Here is a 23,479-nt window from a genome sequence, read left to right on the forward strand (position 1 = left end):
AATAACTGGGATAATTAAAACACAACAAAGGACATAGTTAAAAAAAAAAAAAAAAAAATTTAAATTAAAACATAAATATAAATGATTAAAGATAACAACCAGAACTGTTGATAAAAGGACGATGTTAATGATTGAAGCTAACATGAAGAGGCTAAAAGAAAAGCTGAGGGGAAGGGAGATTCAGAGGACTGATCGGCAGTAGAAGTCAATGTGTGACGAGGGGTATAAAGCTGTAAGCTATTAGGAAAGGTAGGCAGTGTCAGAATAGGAGAAATGTTTAAATATGTAACAAGTATGCGAGAAAACAAGAAATCAGGACGGGGCAAATAATTTTCACAGCACTGCGTGTCTTCCTTTAGACAATAGATGTCTTTATTGGCATTTTCAAATTTTTCACAGGTATATTTATTGTCGCGAAGCTGGAGATCATCTTCAATGTTTACCACTTTCAGCATTTTGCAACATACACAAAGTAGCAATGAGGACTTTGTGTTTGCTCCGGGCTGAAACTGAGCTGAAGCAGAGTTCTCAGGTTCTCGGAGATGGAGTAGCTCAAAGGTAAAATGTAGCACTAATAGGAAACTTCAGGGAAATAGTTCACAAATCTCAGTTACACTAGTTTACTTTCCCATGAGAACAAACAGGTTATTGTTTCAGCATTGTGGGCTTCATCAAAGTAACGGATCAAGGCCACAAAAACAAATGGAAGTCACAAGTCTGGCAGATAATTGGCTTTAAAAAGCTCTCAGACATATTGCTTATACTTGTATTTGATGATTTTCACCAGATTTTTTACCAGGGTCACTGGTTAAAAGACAGACAAAGTTTCATTTTGTTTTAAATTATTTAAATTGTTTAGATTTAAAAAACAGCAAAAACAGATTGAATCTGTTCATCGATAACATGCCTTTACTCTCGCATCTGACCTCACAAGTGACTCCAGCAAGGATTGGGTTTAACCAGGTAGCGTAAGTGAAAGCATGTGTGTGGGTGTGTAGACGCTTTCAGAATAAAAACAGTTGCACAACACATGTGGTCATAAAGATACAAGAAATACAGTTATGTTTGTGCGAATTGTGCTTTTATGTTTTGTGGACTTTCACAAAAAAATTTGAAAAATGTTTATTCAGATCTGAGTTTGAAATACTTCTCGATTCAGTGAGCAGCACCTACACACTCTCTCTCTGCACCAGCCTAACAAACCAAATCAAACACCTGTGACTGATCTGCACCGACTGGCACTCACTTTGAAGAAGCTGGAGCTAAATGAATGAACTGAAATAAGCAGATGCAGAGAAAAAGAGCCGCTAGCAAGTAAACATGAATGCAAATAATGCAGGACTCCAAAAATCAGTGCTCTTAGTTTGAAAAGCAAGAAAATGCAACACAATCGATATATTTTTAGAAGTTCAGGAGTACACACACATGCAGCTTAGTGAGGAAGGTGAACTCTCATATTTCAAGTTGAATTAAAGTGATCAAAGCTTCATAAAGACAATGGAAGCATTTACTATAGAGGCGTCACAGTTCATGCTTCTATCTTTACAGCTCGTCTCAGGGTAGTGATTCAGTTGTGCTTCCTCACTTCCCCCTCTCCACCTTTGTTGTCTTTATCAATTGTTTCCCAGTTCGTCCTCCCTGACTCAGCTTATTCTAGTTTAGCACTTACAGAGGAGAAGAAGAGTAGCAGGATGCTCACTGTGGCATCCTTTAAGTGAACTTGTGCAATGTGACAGCATTTAGTTCCACCCAAAGTTGCACAATTTTTTCACCGAGACTCTTGTATTGATGATGGGAGTCAGTCCACTGTGTAAAGTCTTTTCCAACCCAAAGATTCTCAGTGGGGTCTGGGCTCTGTGGTGACCAATCCATGTGTGAAAACAACCTCTCGTGCTCCATGAAGTCACTATTTTGGTTGCTTTATGCTTGAGCACAGGTAGCGCTAAGGCACCCACGGACCGCCCGTCTATCTGCGGAGAGTATTTGTTGTTGACAGAGGCAGTGTAGAAATTATGTGATACTGTATTATGTGGGCTACTCGTGCCTGTGCTGCTGTTGGTCCATCAGCAAGCTGAAGTGAAACCAGGTGTTTAAAAAACAAAAGTATTCGCCGCTTCTGCTTTTCATGCTGTGTTGTTTATCTTTGATGATTCTTTTTTCACACTTCTCCCATTTAGTTCCATATCTTGCTCCACTCGTCAACCAATCAGCATTCGATGAGCACATAGATTATCCAAGACTAATAACATGCAGTTGGGATTTTGGAAGAAAAGCTAAGGAGGGATTTTGTAGGTGAAAACCCATCAATGTTCACAGGCCAAACAGACCATAAATGACATTTTTCAAAAGGGTAAAAGTAGCTTTTCACAAATGTTGAGTGTTCTCTGCTCAGACTGCTGCCCCATGACATACATGGATGGATGGATGGATGGAGGGACAGATGTTAACCCAATAAAGAATTTTGAGTCACTTCCACAGTTCTTTGCTTGATGCCAATTATTTAACCCTTCTGAAAGAGAGAAGCTCTTTTTTCATCTTCCTACATATTGTCTTTAGTTTAGGAAATGAGAAGCCACTCACTGCACCAGTTTGGGTTAAATAACCTGTCACCAACTTAAACATACCAGTGACTAAAGTTTTTATACAGTTCAAGGCTCATCCCCATTTGCTTGGTTAAATCCAGGCGGTGGCTTCCTCCTAAAAGCAAATTTCACCATTTTGCAGGCATCTGCAGATTTGCCTCTGGTAACTTGTTTTCATGCATTATCTGCATCTCTCTTTGATCATGCCAATATACAGAGATGCTTCACCAGCAATGGTGATGAACACCTTTGGAGACATCTGTGCTTTGTGTGCAGATATCACTATATCTCATTGTCTTTTCAAGTGATAACTGTTAACCATTTCAGAGCATTTGACCAATCAGTACAGAGCACATACCCTGCAGCCTACAGGAGTCACTGTATGGTAATCTGAACTCATTATCAGCTTTACCTCACCTCTCAAGGAGTAAAGTGACACCTTGTTTTTACCAGTGTGTGTGTCTGTGTGTCCTTTTGAAAGGAAGTCCACCAGATAGAAATCCACAGAGCCTGTTACACCTTTTGAACCTCTGTTTCCAGCTAGATTCAGCAGTTCAAAGTATTACGGAAACTTTGTGTTGCACTGTGCGTCAGCAAAGACATTATGAGTCCCATTACAACAACATAATCGCTAAATCCGTCCAGTTACACTGAACTATTGTCCTGGTCCAGCTCGGCGTTTGGATCAGCTCACTGAGCACAGAAAATTAACAGCCATTAGCACATGTCTCGTGTCAGAGCAAACCACGACAAAGAATGTGACTTAACTGGCAGCGGCCTGATATTTAATCATTAACTACCAACTTTTCTTTTAACAATGAGTAACTAAGTATAAGAGTGTAGCATGAGTCTGCTTGCAGGCTTTGTAGTCACATTTGAGGAAAAAGCTCAAAGATTTATTGCATTTCTCCAGCAACTTGTCCTTGACAAAGGTTCTTAGTGAAACACCTGAGTCAACAGACGAGATTACAGGCTCAAAAATACGAATTCAGTTGATAAAAACTACTACATCAACAGTGCACCCACACACACACACACACACACACAGAAAAACAGAGCTGTGTGCACTGGAAGGGAACAAAAGGAAAAAATGTCTGCCCGTCGGCATGTCCAAAGTAAAAACCACACCACGGCCTTGGGCTGCAAATAAAAGAGGGATGAAACAAAGAGGAGCCCACGTCCTACCTTTCCTCCACTTATTACTTCTAAACAGGCTGTCCTGTCATGGTCCTAACACAACCCAAACCTAAGAGCCACGCAGAGAAATGTAGGAATGTTTTCTTAATGCCTTTCTGGCTTTTGCTTCAGATGATATTTCATCAGAGAAAAAACAAAGTGGAGCAGGGATAATCTGTTCAGGTCAAGGCAGGGTTGAGGTGTTTACTACTGTACTGATGGAAGCACGGACTCTTATTCCAAAAAGAGGGCAATGTGTCAGAGATAAACACAAACACATGTGAAACAATAGGTGAAAGAGCGATGAGCTCATCTGTGTATTTTTGTGCATGTGTGTGAGAGAGAAGAGGGCGTGTTTTTGTTTGCTGTGGGAGGCTGGGACGACAGGGGAAGGGAGGGGGGCGGAAGAGCAGGATTGTGGGTTGGTGTCATTTTTCCACTTTAAAATAAGGGCGTCACCTGAGAACAAAACCAAACCCAACTGACACCGGCAATGACAAAAGAGAGGTGCAACTGGAACTCAAAATGTGTTGAAGCATGTATGCAAAGTAACGCTGAAATCAAATATGTATTTATGAAACAAAAAATGATGTATGGAGGATTGTACCTGCCAAAATAAAAAAAATTGAATGAAGCATAGTATATGGATTAGCCTCATTAATGTATACCTACATTAAACCAACTGTACTGTTGGTATTCTGTCTGTGTGAACATACAAAGCCCTGTCAGGCAGACAGTACCTCTGCAGACTCACACTCAGTTTCTTGACTCTCTTCTCCTTTCTGTGTTTTGATAAAAGTAAAATTTAAAAAACCCAAAAAACTGCATTTCCTCAAGTGGCCACTTGAGGTAAATTCCCAAAACAAAGACTCCCACATTAAAAATCCCCAACTTTACAGCATTACAAAGCAAGTTTACAAGCTAGCATGAAGACACATTTCTCTATAGCTAAGACACGGTCACTTCTGAGCCCAAAAAACCCCCCCAAAAACCCTAGCCATGTCCATCTTTTATATACAGTCTGTGGCCATAAAGCATTAGTGGACAGTAGCTGATCCTGGCCAATTAACTGCTCCCGAAGTTATTGCAAATCAAGGGGACGCCCCTCCCCTCTCCAACACATGCGTGCACACACACACACACACACACACACTTCTATCCAGACATCCGGTTAACTTATTTTAAATGAATACTATAGTCAGCACTGGTTCAAGAAAAACTCCAGCCTCCTAACTTTCTTTTCAGCTTCGTGGTCTGTTTCACAATCTAAAAAGAGGTTTGACTGTCAGACTTTTCCACTGACAGGACTGTTATTGCTGGGAGACAGAACAGGTAACTGAAGCATGATGAAGACCCTTCCTGTCATCACATCATTAAACACAGCAAGGAGAAGCAAGAGAATGAGAAGGGCAAAGTACAGCAAAGTAAAAATCAGGAAAAACAATAAGAGAAGAGGTCAAAGAGGATAAGCCCTCATTAAAAACAAGCTAATGGGAGAAAAAACTGTGTGTGTGTGTTGAACCGTTTCCATTCTCCCCTCCCCATCCCAACCTCTAGTACAACAGAGGAATTTGGCTTTCAGTCACTCTCACACAAACAGAAGGAAGAGCAGATGTGAGCCAAATCACTGCATACCAACTTGTGCCTGATCCTGGGTATCATGAGATATCTCCCCCCCTGCAGGAAAACCAGGCTTTGCTTTCATTTTCCATCTCATCTCTATCTCTTCTCTAATCATTTAAAAAAAAAAAAAAAAACTGAAATGCATTCCTGTGTCTGCAGCATAATCTCAGCTCTTTGTCGAAGTCATGTTATTACCTGAAAGGAAACTAGACTCCAAATCAGGGATGAAAAACTCATTTTACATTGAGGGCCACATACAGACCACTTTCATCTTAAGTGAGCTGGACGAATGAAACTCCCCCTTTTGTCATTGCAAAGATGTTTAACTACATACTTAATTCCTGAGATATTTTAATATAGAATAAGGAAGAGCAATGGCTTTTTTAATAAATTAATTAAATAATATGAAAGTACATCTCATTTTTTCTAGATGATAAATGCATAAAATTACAGAAACGTTTTTGGTAGCTCACTGCCCACAGTGGCCTGTGTGTATAAGCAAAGTTTTTTATGATTGATGAAATTTTTTTAACCAAGATTTCTATAGTAGAAAGTGAAAAAAGGGAACTTTTCTGCCATTTAATCATTTCTCTTTTACTTAACGTCTGTGCTGTGGTATGAATCACTGGAGAGGTCTTTATCAGCAGGAAAAGCTGTAAAACTTACATTTTATGCCCTCTATCATGTTTGCAAAACTGTCCAGCAGGCCGGATTTGAGTTTTTGCCGTTCCAGGTTCTGGTCCTCGGGCCTTATAGATGACACCCGTGCTCTAACCCCACACGTGATACTGATCTTTTGAAGTCATGCATTTGTTTAGATTCTCTACAAGAGCTTAGTGGAAGCACTATATGCTAATAAACTGATAAAAACACAGGCAGGGTGAGCGTGAGAGTGTTTCTCACCTTGAAGGTGCACAGCTCTTGCTTGGTGAAGCCATTACTGTGGATGATTTTCATCTGTTTCACCAAAGTGCTTTTGCCGCTCTCTGCTGCACCTGTAGGAGAACGTGAGATGGTTAAAAAAGTGTTTTAAAACTTGTTTTACTGTGTGTTCAACTGTGATCGGGCTTTATTTGTAAAAGTTATCTATAAAATCAAAGTGTGGTGTCAAAGTAGGATTTGTGCTTCAAAAATTAAAGTTTACATGGAATATCTGAGTTATTTTAAACTAAAATCATCAACAGCTGGGTTCATTTAAAGCTGTCAGTCTCACCAAGAATGAGTATTTTAACCACGTTCATCTCCCGCTTGGCAGATTCGTAAAGTTCTCTGTCTATCTTGGCGCTGTGTATCCTCGCCTTCTTCTGCTCTTCTGTAACTTCGGTACCGAGGCACAGTCCCATCCTGAGCGCGCATCTCCTCCACGAGCCCGGCCAGAGAGAAAACAAAAGCAGGGCAATCCAACCTGGGATCAGTCCGACTTTCTTTCTACAAGCTGCATATTCCGAGTTCGGGCTCTGCCTCTACTCCAAAACTAAACCGGCAGAGCGAAAAGAGGAGTTACCTCGGCAAAGAAAAAAGTCCAGGCCATTGCCAAAACAACCTTCTTCAAACTTCCAAGAGTTATTTCAAACTTTCGAGACAAAACTGATTTTACGCACAGCCACAAGCGCTTTCCCCCCAGTTAGCGTCAGGTTTCAGCGCCTGTCCTGGGCGTTAAAAAACAAAAAGAGAGAAACCGCAAATCTGCTCGGCCGCTTTCCGCCGCAGCAGTTCAAACTCTGTCCTGCCGCCTTGGCAAAGACCCCAACTCATCCAAAAAAAGAAAAACACTACCTCCGCCCCCTGCTGCCCGCAACCCAGATGGAAATCCTTTGGACTTCCTGCGAAGCGACGTGCTAAAGTGCTGCTGTTACTCTGTGTATTTCACCTGTTCATGAAAAATAAAATAGGCGTGACGTAATTAAAAAACTCCACTTACTACATTATAGACCTAATTTCTCTTTACTTTTCAGCTGTTAACACTTACTTTAATTGTAGCCTACAAAAACACAATCGACTTGCGTAACGTCACGATGACGCACAGGTAGGACGTTTCAGGTATATTCAGTTATCATGTTAGGTTGTGCAAAGGCATGCTGGGATTTACAGTTTATGAGCTCGTCAAAATCCGCCTCCTAAAAGAGAGAAACAGATACGTGGTTTAACAGGTTGTGCAACAAAACAAAAGGGTGTTTGTAACCATAAAAACACTTCTACTGTGAAATGCGAACTATTTCATATCAGTGTTTGGAGCATTTAGAAATAACGAGTGGTTTCTAAATGAAAAAGCCTTTGTATGAATTTAAAATTATTATTTTCCATTAAAAAAAACTTAGCTGTTCAATATGAAGACATTTTAATTGAGTACTTTGCCTTTATATTAGTTCAAATTTCATTTGATCAGACGATCTCATTGAGACAACTTGTACCTAGGCTGATCAAATATCCCTCTTTGTGAGAGACTGTGCAACATTGAGTCTTTTTCTATCTGTCCCACATTTTGAGTCAATGTTGCACATTTTCGACTGATTCTGCAGGACACGCACATTCCTCACGCCTGGCTTTTACTCACTGCATATGAAAGAAAGGCTTTTTATTCAAGTCAGAAGAAGGTCAGCCTGTCTAATGGCGTACTCATCATCAGGGAAAGTTAAAGGGACCAAAAAGTCAAAACCTCTGCAGAGCTGAATAAAACATATTGTTATTGCTGAATATAATGAAAGCTCACACAAATGAAAAAGTAATGACATATGCTGAGAGTTTTTTTTCTCCTTTTCTTGCTTGAGTCACTTTTAAATTTTGCATAGGAGGAAAATGCAGTGTGTAGTGACACGGTATATGGGTCATAGTTGGATAAAAAAAAACTGCTAAAATGAGCAGATATTGTTAAAATAAAAAAGGTATGCCAATTTATGGATACCTCCAAACTGAAAGCTAAAAAGAAGCCTGCTACCAGGCAGAAGAGCAGAGGAAATAACTGTGAAATAAAATTCACACATTCTGAATTTTTATTTCATATCTCTTAGGAGTGTCGACGTGTCCCATCTTGTCTCACACAAACACAGTGCTTGCCCCACATTTAGTTTGTTGGGATATAGTCACCCTACTTATACCTGAAAAGAAAAACAGTATAAACAATACATTATTACAAAGATCACAGGATTCCATAATAGTTTTAAACTCTCTAAAGGAATGATGGAGTCCTGTTTCACAACAGTAAATGTATATTTACTGGTTTACTGGAAGGCTTAAATGACAGCTTTCATGATAAACAGCAGATCTTTATAAATTGGACTATGGCATGGAGGGGTTGGGTGCTGGAGTCTTGTTTAGGCTGCATGACCATACAGAATATCTTCATAGTTGAGGAGAGACATGACGGCTGACTTAACAATACCTTAAAAGGTTGGAGAAGACAGACATCCTTTTATTCAATCCAAGAAGTTTAATTTTTAACTTTCTCAGCCAGATGTTGGATATAAATCTCAAATGAAAGTCTGCTGTTGTAGCTCTTGAGCTAAATTCCTGCTTTAGCCAGGGCCGCTATAGACAAAAGATTGCTATGTGTGTCTGCAGTGATTCATATTTGGCATGGGAAGCCACAGCGAGAGCCAGTGCAGAACACTGATTCAGGCAGATACAGCCATGAAAGGAGGAAATGGAAGTGTGGGTTGCAAAGTGGCTCGCAGATACACCGTAACCATGTTCAAGAAACAAGCTAAATAGCACACCCTAATTCAGATTTGCCAGTGAGATGTGTAGAAAGGTGTCAGCTGAGCCACTGACTGATGTGGGCTGGCACCGACTTCACGGCCTGACTGAACTAATACAAAGCTCCATGTTTTTGTTGGACTCAGCAGGAATAAGGCTGATGCCATTTAAAGTTTTAATTGCAGGATGGTCAGTGTGGAGAAAACCATAATTATACTTATACAATAATTCTTTTCTGCATTTAAATCAAGTCTGTGATTAAAGGGTGCTAGTTGGAAAGTATCAAAAGCCGAATGAAGGTAAGTCAGAGCCTGAAGTGAGCCTAGTGACTGAAAGACACTAAAATATTGATTAGTCTGATTTCTTTTATGTGTTTCCTTTATTGTAAGTATTATTTTATGTTATTTGTATCACTCTTAAAGCATAAAAACAATTTCCTCCAGAATGTCTAATTTGTGAGATGTTTTCTGGATGAAAAGCCACTGGCATTATTTCCACAAACCAAGTGTATCTCCTCTTGGTTGAGTGCCTCAATAACTCAACATGTGGAATAAAGTCCATGTGTTTTCAAACCTTCAGCATCCGTACAGAGCTCTGAAAGTTAGATCAAACAGAGCTTCTATGTGTGATGTCCAGAGTGATGCCCAAACTCCTCGGGAACACTGAGGATTGCTGATTAAAGATTTACTGTTTTTTATGTGAAGGTTTGCAGTCTTTGGTCAGATCTGAGGGTGGCTGGATGGTAACCATGTGAGTTATTTGTTTCTGAGTGGCTGTGGCCTCATTTCACCGCCTCAGTGAACCGTGACTATGTGCTGACCACGCTCTGTCATCAGGCAGCACACATTATGTGGCAGCGGTAATACAGACATCAAATGCACAAGTAGGGCTGCTTTCTTTCATCTGTGCAACATGGCTAAAATTAGAAACATCCTCTTTCAGGGTGAACTTGAAAAAGTAGTTCATGTATTTGTTGCTTTGAGGCAGGACTATCATAATTCACTATCGTTAGACTGTCCCAAAAGCTCCCTGAAAAGCCTTTAGTTAATCCAAAACACCACAGAGCTCATATGTCTCTTCACTCAACTTTAAATCCAGAATTGGATTTAAAATCCTTCATCATAGATACAAAGGCGTGAATGTTCAGGCCCCATCATATCTTAATGTGTTCATAGTATGATTAGCGATAAAGACAGACGGCCACCTACAGGAGCTTTTATAACATCCCATTCTAAATCAGTCCTGTGTTTACAGCTGTGACAGTTTCCACTCTTCTGGGAAGGCTTTCCACATAATTTCAGATTATGTCTGTGGAAAGCTTTGCATATTCATCCAGAAGAGGATGTGTAAGGTCAGACATCTCTGTTCTAGTTCATCCCAGAGGTGTGTGATAGAGCTGAGGTCAGGGCTCTATGCAGGCCAATCAAGTTCCACCAAGCTCATTCAGCCCTGCTTTTATGATCCCTGCTTTGTGCAGTGGGGCATAGTCATGCTGCAACAGAAAAAGGGGTTTCCACAACGTATTCCCACAAAGTTAAAAGCATATAATTATCACAAAAAAATTAAGCTCATGCAATAAGATTTCCTTTCATTGGATCTAACAGGCCCAGACCGAACCTGAGAAAACTATGATTAATGTCTATAGAATTGGCAGCTTTTACTTCTGGAAAGACATCAGTGCTGAAAGGGATACACAAGTTTTAGAGCAACATATGCCCTCATCCGGTCGCCTTTTTTAAGGAAGGTCGTTCACATTTCAGCAACAACGCTAAAATACATTCATGACAACAGCAAGGCCTCCCAGTAGAAGAGTCCAGTCGCTGCCTACAGTCCAGATCTTTCACCAAATCAAGATTTTGGAGAATCATGGGAAGAAATGTGTGAAAATATTTTTTCTTAAAATTGTGTTTCTCAGTTTAAACATTTAACGTTTTCTATTGTGATTTTATGAAATTTGCAAATCACTGCATTGTTTGTTTGTTTTTTCCATAGAATTACGTCTTTTTCAGTATCTGCATTGTGTAAAGCATCTTGAAACGAGTGGTTAAGGACCGTTTTTTTTTGTGTGTTTCTTTGTATTTTAAATCAGCAGGCACTATTTAATAAAACTTAATAAAATGAAATTAAAAACCACGCTTTTGCCACATTGTTATTTATTAAATAAAGCAAATATTTTAACTGAGACAATGATTGAAAGATTGTGAATAATTGTAACAATTCACCTTTAATGCTCCCCATACAAAGACAGGAAAAGCAACGGACTTTATGTTCACATGACTTCTTGGATTGTCTCCTGAAGTAGGGAAACAAAAAAAATCCCATCTTCTCCAACACATTCCTTATAAACAGAAACAGGAGTAGCTGCAGATATGCTGTAGTTTGTGGAATCAGACAATGAGACAATTAACAGCCCTTACATTAGTTATAGCTTTTGAGGCACTATTCTAGTATAGACCAAACACACCTTCAGTGACCTCATTCAATGCACACTCACACACACACACACACACACACACATACACACACACACAGACACACGCACGCGCAGACACACACACACACACTTGGTGCAAATTCAGGTAGTTAAAACTATTCGACCACTCACAGATCGTTTAAAAGATATATTTTTAGGACTGATTTTTAAAAAAAAAGTGAGATCTACAAATTAAATGGATGAAAATTACTTAAAAACAAAGTACATTCAACCGTGCTGATGATAATTTTAAGAATGATCGTTAAAACTAAGCTGGTTAAAAATCTAAAAACATAACCGACAATGACATCAACACTGTGTCAATAAGTTAAGGATACTTACAAAATTAACATACCATTTCTACACCTATACGGGGACATGTAGTGTGTGACTTCATGGACAAAAACAGTGCACAACAGAAAATAAACGTTTTCTGTGGAGGAAGAGTAAAGGGATGCTGCAGATTAAGGTCTTAGTGGGTTTTTGGACTTTTTGGATCTATCCTAAACCCTTTAGGCTGGAGCAGTCCATACTGATAAGCACGCTGATTCACCAAAATATTCAAAGCAGGATTTTGCACTCAGTGGACTAGCAGAGAAACCGAATAGCCAGGCCCAGCTGAGGACTGTATGGACTCTGTCCGGGTCCATGCTCTTAAACCTGAGAGTCCGTGGACGAGTAAAACAGACTCTGGGGCCGTGCTTGCCGTTTTATTAGTGAGCAGTCTGAGCTGGAGCTTCGCCCTGCTGCTTCTGCTCTCTTTTCTTCATTGCTTCAATCACTGCCATCTCCTTGGCCTCTTTCTTCTGGTTCCTGGCTTCAAACTGCAGCCTGTTAACAAGAAAAGACCGATTAGTAATCAAAGGATGAAGATACAGATTTATAAATACAGAAAATGAAGACCCAGAGAAGCGACGAGTCCCCGACCTGTTTTCAATGATCCTTTGGACGATGTCATCAGTAGTGAGATTGTTCCCACTATCAATAGCCCTGAATACCCCCCTCTTCTTTGGTTCCTGAGGGGGCAAAAACATAACTGATCAGAATAAAGCAACTAGCAGATATTTTGCTCCATACTGCCACTTCAGGCCAGATGGGTTAATGGTTTAAATCCAAAGTGAAGCACCTATCATTCATCGAATCTAACGATTGTGGCGGACTCATGATTTGATTCAGGACCATGAAAAGTCTTGAATAGATAAACTTTGAAGAAGTGAATCAGATCAGGATATTTTTCCAAAGTTGTCCTTCCTTAACATGTAGTACACAGCAGGAAATAGCCAGCTTTAGATTGATTTATGAGAAAAGTGTTTGGTTTAGATGAGGCAGCTGCCTGTGCAGGGTGTGCACTGCACATGACACTCACAAGCCTGGAATCTACTGCACAAATTGCTGTGGTATTTGCTCATAGCTGCAAAGGTTAAAGTCCATTCAATGTCTGACCTGGCTGCGTCTGATATTTGCATTTCCACATGCACCTTTTGTTTGGTGACCTCTGTAAAAGTCCAGGGCTGTAGTACACGTGTGAAAACAGATCAAGACAAAGTGATTTTTATGCTCATCTTAGCTTTGAGCACATAACTCCTAATGGATGGATCAAATCCCTTTCTCCTGCTTAAATGGATTTGGGCAGCAGCAGTCTAAGCAGAAATGCTAAGACCTTCCTCTCCCTGGCTGCTTCCTCCAGCTCTCCAGGGAGAACAAAGGTGTTCCCAATTCAGCTGAGAGACATAATCTCTCCATCATGTTCTGGGTGTGGCCTTTCCCAAAACGTCTCACCTAAGAGGTATCCAGCACTTACTGGTCAGATGTCTGAACCATGACAGCTCTTTTTAGTGTTGAGGGGTAGCAGCTCTACTGAGTCCCTCCTGAGTGACTCAGCTCCTCAGCCTGTCTCGAAGGGAGAGCTGAGACGCCCTCTCAGAGGAATTTGTGCTGCTCATCTCTGCGATATACTCACTGCCCACATTGGTCAAGGATTATCTCTGACTAACCTCAAACTATTTCTTTCTCTGTTTTATTGTTTTTTTGTCCGTTGCCACGAGTGCTTGTCCAGAAAATGTGAGAAAGGAAAAAAGAATAATCGTAAGGGATGGAGGCTTTGTGGAGACTCTGGATTTAACTAAAGTACTTCCCATCAGGCTGCCTGCCTGCTATCGCCAAACCACTTTAAAAAAGGACTTAACTGGATCGTCAGTGAATCCTTGTGCATCTGTGACACAATATCTTCACAGTGTTTATTAACAGTGTACTCACAGCGTAGGGATCCACCCCATCCTTGTCTGGAAGTACCTCAGTCTTCCCATGACACACTAGGTCCACCTGCACATTCAAACACACTCGATTAAACCATGACAAAATACAGAAACATCCTTTTATCTCCTTATTTTTTTGTATATAAACAGCTCCTATATAAATCAGATTTATCTGAAACTCAGTGATCACATACAAGGCTATCAAACCGATTTCTATACACATTTTTGAAATGATAATGGTTAACCACTTCAGCATGTTTAACACATCTCATACCACCAGGGGGCGCCACACATTTACAACTCACCTTAAAATGATCCAGCAGGTCTTTGCCTACTGCATAGGGAGCACCAATCACCACCTCTGACACATACTGCAGACACACAGAGACCAGTGAGAGGAAAAGTTATTAAATGATTAACCTTATAATGGCAGTATCACATCTGTGCATTTCTGCTTACACATCACAGTTTAACCAAAAACCTTTTACAGGAGACCTCAAAGGTCAGTATGCTTCTACAGCTCAGTGAACAACCTCTGGTAAAAACTGATGACAGAGCAGAGCGACTTAATGCTTTTATAGACTGTGTAACACTCTCGTAGGTAACACCAACACATGATGCAGAAGAGGCACAGAGACTTATTGTTCCTGACTGATAGCTGATCAGGAGGAATGAATGGCGCTTAGCCAAGTTCAGTGTGTGATTATGCGGGGCACAAAAAACATCTCGCTGTTATGAACATTTCTCTTATGCGAACTCACCCGGCAGGCGAGGACGCTCAGGGTCCTCTCGTGGATGTTCATGATCGGATAGTTCTTCCCCTTGTAGCGATTCACTTCCTGAAGAACAGGACGAGATCAGTGATTACCTCGATGCTCTTCCTTTTCAAATATTTATCTCAGATACGGATGTGACAGTAGCAAAACTGCTTTCTTATTTCTTATGCTTCCTCTAAATGTGACAATGAAAAGAGCTGACTGCTGTTCCCGAGTTTGATCAACAAAAATCAACAAAACAAAACAAAAAAAGAAAAAAAAATAGAGGTCAAAAGTTCTAATAGAGATAATAAGATGTGAAATTTACACAGCAAAACACGATTCAATTTATTTATAGGAGCACAATTTCTTCAAAATTGGATGAAATGTTGGGAAGAGTGGCCATCTGAAAATGAGCAGATGGATCAAAATGCACTTTAGTCAATCCTGGTCTTAAATAAGAACCCTTATTAATATAACTGACTCAGCCAGCAGTTACAAGGCTCATTTTCACGTTCAATTCTCCCCAAAAGTTTGACTAGAGTCATTAAGGACTTTAGTTTCCATTATTTCTATTTAATTGTGAGCTTCTGTTAATTTAACTTGTTCCAAATGTTTCTCCTGAAAGCTGCTGACGCAGCAGGGGGGAATAGATTTTTCAATCTTGAGATGTACCTGGTCGAAGTGTAGACCTACGATGACATACGGCCGCTCCGCCTGTTTATATACCATCTCTAAGAAGTCAACATGGCCGATGTCTGCAGAGATGCTGTCGTCAAGGAAACAGCTACAACAACATGTTCACCACAGAAATCTCTTTGTTCATAACTCAGCTCTGTTGTTTTTTTTTCATGTGATAAGGATACGGAAGAGGTCAAACGCTCCAGCCACATAGATGATGGTGTCTCCGGGCTGAGGCTCCTTTCCTGAGGCAAACTGGATAATTTTCTGGGACGTCTGCAGGAACTGAGAAACTCCTGTCCAGGGACTGTGGCCTTTAGGACCCTTAAAGGTGACATATAAACAGCACTGAACGCCTCTGACACATTCCTATCGTCGGGATGATGAGCAAAGACTAGCAAATATCACAAACCCTTGAAACTAAAAGTAAATGACAATTACCTTTCCAAAGTTGTCCGTATGCTGCTGATAATCTGGGTTATCCTGCAGAGAGGAAAAGATTAGGCTGACAATAAAATAAACAACAGCTATCCACACGCCAAAGAGAACCACGTAAACTCACTATGTTGCTGTGGTGGGCTTTGGTCATGAGAAGCATACGACCCACCAGGTCAGTGGTGGAGACGCCCTGAGTGCGCTTACATTCCCGGTAACGGCCTGCTCGCTTGACCTCTTCATATGTGTCCTTGCCGTCTACCGTCAGCGTGATGTCATCTGGGAAACATAAACATCACATCCTGAAGCCTGCCCACATCATGTACTCTGGTTGAGTGATATAATGGATTGGATTTATATAGCGCTTTTCAAGGCACCCAAAGCGCTTTACAATGCCACTATTCATTCACTCTCACATTCACACACTGGTGGAGGCAGCTACGGTTGTAGCCACAGCTGCCCTGGGGCAGACTGACAGAAGCAAGGCTGCCATATCGCGCCATCGGCCCCTCTGGCCAACACCAGTAGGCGGTAGGTGAAGTGTCTTGCCCAAGGACACAACGACCGGGACAGAGAGTACGGGGATCGAACCGGCTACAGATGCGCTTCCCAACCCCCCTAAATGTTAAAATTTACAACTGTCCATCGTAAGTTCATTAGCAATCAGCTAACGATATATGTGGACGTGTGAAAGTCCAGCAGTTCTCATATTTGTTTGAGATAAAAATGGACAAAACCAGCAAGACAACCTAAAGATTAAGCAGGGAGCACATTAAGGACACCCTGCAGCCTCTACATCAGCAAACTGGTGGAGATGGCACATAAAAGATGGTGTAGCTCTGATTTCACGAGTGCCTTAACCCTGCACTGCACAACCCAGTCACTCGGGAGGATTCTTTCACAGCGACAATGTGTAACAACAAACGTTTTAGGCTGTGAGATTCAAACGGACTCACCTCCATGAACGCAGAAGTCACAGTTATATTTGTCCAACGTCTCCAGGGTGGTGACGTATGGTGCTCCTTCCACTATCTCATCCACCCACTTGATTGCACGCACCATCTTGTAGCGCTCTTCCTGAGTGAAGACTGGAGGGCCCTTGTGCTTGGAGATCTCAGCTTTAAATTGGGTTTTAGGTAAAGAAATGGTTATTAATGAAAAATGTAGATATAAATGTAGTTACATTTATATTTTATTTCAACCAACACATTTCCAGTAAGGAAATCTTAAACATCCACATTAAACAGCTGATTATAATCAAAGGTCTGCCTCTGATGTTCACAGCTAAAGCAGGAAAAATCTGACAAAGGTTAGCTCCGTGTTTAATCATTGAGCAACATCTTTATTTACTTCTACCATAAAACTTTATTGATTATAATTTAGAGATAATGTCACGGACCCGGCTCTGGAGGACTCGGGGGTCCGTGACCAGTTTTGACTGTTGTTATTGTTGTTAGTATTATTATTATTTGGTGATGTGTGTTTTCTCCACAATGCTGTGTTAGTCTGTGTCCCACTCGTATGTATAGGCAGGGTGTGGGTGTATACGTGTGTATGTCTGCGGGTGTGGCTGGAGGATGGAGCCCAGCCACCTGCAGGCCTGATGGGTGTGGCCCTGCGAAGGACTGGCCACACCTGAAGTTCCTGCCACACCTGTTGGTGATCAGGGCTCGTCGGGGGAGCTACTTAGGAGAGTGTTGGAGCTCCCACCGGCGCGGGATCATTGAGTTATCGTACCAAGTTAGTGTGTCAGCATATGTCTGTGTTGTTCGTATATGCCCGCCGAGGGTTAGTGTTGACGGCTGCGTCTCTGGTTTTCCTACAGGAGGAGGAGTGGTCCGGAGAGGCAGCACGCACGGGGGTGCGGAAACACAACAGCGGGGAGCACGAGCACAGATATCGGAGGGAAGCACGCACACGGGGTTCGAGGGAGCAACGGGGAGTTATTGTATTTACAGCCTTTTCACTGTAAATAAAGAGCACTGTTTGCATCGCAGAGTCTGCGTTTTGGGTCCTCCTTTCCCCACATCCCCACGGTCTGCCAGCCAGACCGTGACAGATAAAGTGTTACTGGATGTGACTGAACAGACTAAAGTCTTTCCATAGAAAATCAGCCCCGCCTGACGCCCTCAGAATCAGCTATTAAGCAAAGCACTGAAATACAAATATCATTCGAGTTATACAGTCTTTAAAACTGCCTTATTTTTCCAGCATTTAGATCCCTTATAACTTCTGAAACAGCGGAGCTATCCGGATCAGATTTCCGGGCTTGGAAAACATATTTAAGCTCAAATACCTTTTCACCGGCTCGAACTGTCATAAGCTAAAGCTAAAATCTTGTTTTTGTTAAAAATGATGTCTGTGATCAACTTTGAGCATCACTATCATGAGACATGGCATATGTTTGATCTGTTTTCAGGTAATTCACTGCCAGATCCAATTTTTTTTTTTTTAAGTGCCTTTTACGTTTGAAGGGTCATATGACCGTGTGGGATAGGTGGCTGGTCAAAATAACATATATAAATAGCATGTAATATAATTTTGACATACATTTTGATACCAGGCTCATCCTACAGCCATGGTTCCTTCTGCTTTTTTTAAAAATTATTATAATAACATCAAATGAGATTTGAGAAATTCAAACCATGACACAGCTGAGTGAATGACAATTTTTCCATTGAATGACCGACCGTTTAGTCAGGAATTAATATTTAATCACTGTATCAGGGTTAAGAAAGGGTCTGTACTTGTGGTCTTACCATCTGTGTGGACGCCCACTATGAGGTAATCTCCCATGGCTTTGGCCTGCCGCAGCTGGTTTGAGTGACCGTAGTGCACCATGTCATAACTGTGGAGATGGAAAGAGGCGACACGTCATCACAGTGGAAAACAATGGATACATTAAGGGCTCAAACAAATGAATAAAAACACAAGTGTGGCCTTGGTAACCAGCACCCTGCAGCTTTAGGCTTTTCGTCTGAAGCCCTGCAGGCTCACAGCATCACTGTCTTGTAAAACAACCTTTCACGACCTTGTCGTGTCTTTTTTTTATTTTGGTGACCTTGCACAGCAGGGGCCAGACAGTGTCTTTAAATCACATGGCCTATATCCATCTAAAAACAAACTGACGGACAGTCGTGGTGAGCAAAAATGCTAAAGGTTACTGGGAGAAAGGTTAGACGGACACAAAGTCTACGATATTCCAGTGTTTATTTGCTTTCTACTATTTGGCAACTTGTGCAGTTAATGTTCTGTAGACTTGCCTTTTAAATAGGAAGGAAATGTGAGCACTCTTTCTCTCTTGCACCATAGTCAAAGTCTCTGCTGATAGTGAAAGGCATAACCTGATTGTGAAACAAAGAGTCGATAACTATGTTTGTAAAGCAAACATGGCAACACCTTAAAGGCCGGTCCGCGAAAATATTGTTGGACATAAACCGGTACATGGCGCAAAAAAGGTTGGGGGTCCGCTGCCCTGCAGATCAAACCAGGTCACTCTTTCATCCTCTGCTGAAAATTTTTTAGAACTCCAATATTCCCCAAAACGCCACTTATGACCTTGAACTGGCCCACAAAAAAAAAGATTTCATCTTTCCAAAGTGGTCCATTTGCCCCCATCTCACCCTATCCCAGCATCCTCCTCAGTCACATCAACCCTAGCATGTCTTCCTTCACTACATCCATCTATGATCTTCCTCCCCCTTTTATTAATAAACTAAAATGGCAAAAAAGGGCCATTAAAGCTTTAAAATAAAGTCCTACGTGCTGCAGGTATCACTGCTGGGGGAAAAAAAAGAAGAGGTGGGTGGTTGCTGTCAACTTTTTTACGAAGTTTACAAGAAATTTGACAGATTTATCCATTTGACAGTTTCTGGCAAACTGAACAAAGTGTCTTCACACAGAGATCTTTCATTTCAGCTGCTTATTAATTCAGTTTTGCCCTAAATGTGGCAAACAAACTCCGGGTGAATGGAAGCGCTTTCAACAGAGCACTTTGCTTCACCTTTAACTCTTTGCACCTTAGAAGCATACTTTGAGTAACCCTTGAAGCTCTTTTGTATGTCATATTTTTGACCTGCTTATGGAACAAACTGACTGTGAATGTGGAATCAGAGGGTGTCTATGGAGCTACCATCTGAAAAACCCGAGAAACTATTCTAATGATCACCAAACCACAGCTTTACTGATATATACTGAGGTGTCAAAACTCGTCATTAAGGTACAGACTGAGATTAAAAGTTAAAAACTAAGACTAAAGGTACTAAAAGTACACAGTTTATGAAGAACTTCTGTTGCCATTTTATCATTTTAACATGAAAATACCGACTGTAAGGAAAAGCTACTCAGCATGCTTCTTCAGCTTCCATTGAAACTAACATTTTTACTTAATGACAACTGAATCTGAGCCTCCCCCCAGCTGTCATCAGGTGAGAGGACAGGGTAAACCCTGGTCGGGCCGCCCGTCCGTCACGAGGCCAACGCACATGGCCAACATTTGAATCCCGAGCTCCTATACGCTCATATTTCACCTGTCATTGCATAATTTCTGTGTCTCAGGACATCCACAGGCCCTGCACACCACTCCAACACGCCTCTTCTGCAATACAGCGAACAAAGTGTACACTAGATATTTATAACCACCACATGACTGACTGCCTGAGTGAATCCAGGAGAGAATTTACACATCACAAATGAGGACTCAGCTCTCTGTCCAGCCGCAGCAAGGGTCCAGGCATTTTCCCCACAGCATGCGCTTGTGGCAGAAGAGTTTAAAATCACAACAATGACAGATATACGCTTGTTTGTTTTAGAAGTAAGTCCCGTCTGTTGCCGTCAGCAAGACAGGCAGCGTAAAGAACTACGTGTCCCTGAGTAAATATACGTTCAAAGCAGCACTCGGCGTTACTCAGTTGATCGAATCAGAAAATAAACAAACAGTTCTGTCAGACCTGCAGGTGCTCGTGACGGGATTCCTAATGGGATAAAGGTGCACGTGTAAAAGAAGGATGACTAATGCTCACTGGGACAGCAGTGAAAAAAAAGAAAAAAAAAAGAGATATTTTAACATCCGCGCAGGCAACACAACTCACAGGTGTTGTGTCTGAGGTTCCTCTGACCTTTAAATAATCAGTTTCACTTCTGTCCAGGCAGAGTTTATTAAATGGGCGTAGGTTTACATACATTTTCTGTAAGGAAAGTGTGCACCAGTATGTTTCGATCATGAATGTGGCACCTGTTTACTCTAATGGTAAAGCCAGTTATTTTATTTATAGCCCTGGACTTTATGACTCTGTGACTGGCAGAAAACTGGACACAAATGAAGCTGTGATGACAAACTGTTGGAAAGGCAGCGAAGAAACTTTTTCTAAGACAGATTCAGATCTGCTGCAAGAAGGACAGATGCAGGAAACCTTTCACGCCTCGTGCAGCATCTCTGTACAATGCAACACATCTGTGGAGCAGAGAATCGTCTGTTTGCTACTTTTAACATTTTAATTCAAGCTTCCTCTGTCACTATACTTTACACTGTTACACTGAGCCGCTTTAAAAATAATGTGACACTTGCTATGCAGGTTAATGTTTTTATTTTGCTTTGCTGGAGTTTTTATCTTATTAAGATATTTATTTTATCATTGTATTTTATACTATTGATCTATATATAATTGCACTCATTTAAAATATTTTGTTTGTTTAGGTTTGTTGTAAATTACTTTTGTAAATTAAGTCATTACATATTTAAGAAAAGCTAAGATATACTTATTTATTAGTATTTATCATCCACAGTGAAAGGACTTGAGGTGGTTCTTTCCAGACACATCCAGGGTACTCTGGGCATATCGTGCCTAAGGAAAGCTCCAGCTCAGTCTCGGGACACACTGGAGAGATTATGTCGCTCAGGTGACTCAGTAGTGCATCGGGTTGTCCCCAGATGAGCTGGAGGAGGTGGACAGGGAGAGAGAGGTCTGAACATCTCTGCTTAGACTGCTGCTTCCCCCATGACCCAAAACCAGACATTGGAAGGAAGGATAGACAGACAGATGGGATGGATGCTTTATCGATCCCAAAAGCTGAGAAGTCACTAGTGCTAGTGCAGTTATTACCAAAGTGTGGGCAGTGAATATACTACAGGTGGGCCAAATAAGCAGGTTTAACATCATCATAAATTGCTTGCGTTTAAATATTAACAATCAAACAAAACCACCGTCGTCATCTGGAAGATATCCTGTCATTACCTTTTAGTAACTATCACAAGTCAACACCAGTATAGTATGTTCACCACAGATGTCATTCAAGGAAGAAGATTTTCGGGTTTCAAGCCGGGCGAAACATTTTTAACTTTCGTACAGGCTCTCAGTGCTTTTAATTATTCATTAATCGGCTTTTTTACTGGGGTACAACAAATGTATGTGTTTAAACTGCGTGTGTTGTTCTTGTAAACCTTACCTATACTTCCATATATAAACAAGTACTTTTTCTCTGAACTTAAACGCAGCTCGAGCTCCAAACTTACCAAGGAATGTGTGTCATGAGGAAGACAGACACCGAAAAATGCCGCCCGAGCAGAGGAGAGCAACAGGACGGAAACGACATTAAATTAAACACAATATTGCTAATTATTATTTTTTTAAAGGTTAGATATTTTAAGTATCGAGGCTACTTTTCATTTTACAGCACAGTCCACATCTCCATAATGATTAATAGCTATTCTGCATGTGTGTGATCACCGGAGAAGAAAAACGGTGGGCTCAGAGGTCTAACGTGATGATCCGCTCAGGAACAACGCCCAGCTTTCTGAACGGAGCTCCCCACAACTCAAGCTTATCAGTGAAACACGGGGTCCTTAATAAACGCTTAATAACATTATTGACAACACAGCATTCACCTCTGTTGAACTTCTAGCGCAGTTTAAACACTGCGCATTTCATCATGTAGCGTTGGCTATACGTAATACGCTATTTAAGCTGGTTATCGTAGTAACAGATAAGCCCCGGTGCTCAGTTACCAACTGCCAAGCGGCTAGTTAGCAATAGCATGCTAAACCTCCTGTTCCCCTGCTGTTGATTGCATAACAATAGCGTATCAGACCAATAAACTATGGAGAAGAGTTTAATAAGTCGACACTAATAATAAGAACTGGAAGCGGGTACACACACTCACCAGCCATCACACCACAACCGGACCACCCGCTTCCTTTTCTCTGGGCTGCACGCCGAGGATCCCGGTTTCGTGCAGTCGGCTTCTTCACGAGGCTCGCTAGTAGCGTGGTGACCGTTTCTGATCATCTCTGTGGGCTCAGGGGAAACAGCGCAGCGCCAAACAAGTAAAAACGAGAGGAGACCTAAGTTTAGGAGTATCTGGATCGTTAAAGAACACTTCAAATGAAATCCTCCTGTGCGCCTCCTGTTTTCTAACTCAGACTTACACTGAACCGGGTGCCCCGGGCAACGCCTCTAGCACCACGTCACATCGAACCGCTGACGTGCAGATTGCGCCAGATCACATGTTCAGCGTAACTTTGTGCCCTCGGCAGTAACAAGTACCGCTGTGTGAGAAGCCAAGGGCGCCCACGCTAGATAAGTGATAATACACATTTAATCAACATGTAAACATTCACTGTGTACGTTACTGCTTTTTATAGCTTTAAGATTTACAGTGTAATGTCTTGATGCGTGTTCAATCATCCAGGTAAGTAAATCTCCAAAAGTTGATTCTGTTCATCTGGACGTAGCGTTTTTAGTGGGAGAAACGTTTCGTCACTCATCCAAGTGACTTCTTCTGACTGCAAGTTTCCCCAACCTTATAAAC

The 23,479-nt window shown here is 41.3% G+C and overlaps 2 protein-coding genes across 2 annotated transcripts in view; both read right to left on the reverse strand.

Annotated features, from left to right (window-relative positions):
* Positions 1 to 7,388, reverse strand: part of gnav1 (guanine nucleotide binding protein (G protein) alpha v1) — a 35,337-nt gene extending 27,949 nt beyond the window's left edge. The window contains exons 1-2 of the mRNA XM_085277649.1: positions 6,595 to 7,388; positions 6,285 to 6,376 (exon numbers count right to left, since the gene is read on the reverse strand). Of these exons, the coding sequence (XP_085133775.1) occupies positions 6,285 to 6,376; positions 6,595 to 6,724 (222 nt within the window). The 5' untranslated portion in view covers positions 6,725 to 7,388. The remainder of the gene's footprint in view (positions 1 to 6,284; positions 6,377 to 6,594) is intronic.
* Positions 7,389 to 11,720: 4,332 nt separating this feature from the next.
* Positions 11,721 to 23,131, reverse strand: pcyt2 (phosphate cytidylyltransferase 2, ethanolamine). The gene is made up of 12 exons (XM_085277652.1): positions 22,832 to 23,131; positions 18,433 to 18,521; positions 16,630 to 16,791; positions 15,801 to 15,952; positions 15,680 to 15,721; positions 15,424 to 15,562; positions 15,233 to 15,315; positions 14,564 to 14,641; positions 14,108 to 14,173; positions 13,804 to 13,869; positions 12,475 to 12,563; positions 11,721 to 12,378 (listed from the first exon to the last, which is right to left on the reverse strand). The coding sequence occupies exons 1-12, from the start codon at positions 22,954 to 22,956 to the stop codon at positions 12,261 to 12,263; spliced, it is 1,209 nt and encodes a 402-aa protein (XP_085133778.1). The 5' UTR covers positions 22,957 to 23,131; the 3' UTR covers positions 11,721 to 12,260.
* Positions 23,132 to 23,479: the final 348 nt, after the last annotated feature.

The sequence above is a fragment of the Mchenga conophoros genome, linkage group LG6 (assembly GCF_057382185.1).
Source record: "Mchenga conophoros isolate Kocher_MC1m ecotype Shallow Benthic linkage group LG6, M_conophoros_male_GT1.1, whole genome shotgun sequence".
NCBI lineage: Eukaryota > Metazoa > Chordata > Actinopteri > Cichliformes > Cichlidae > Mchenga > Mchenga conophoros.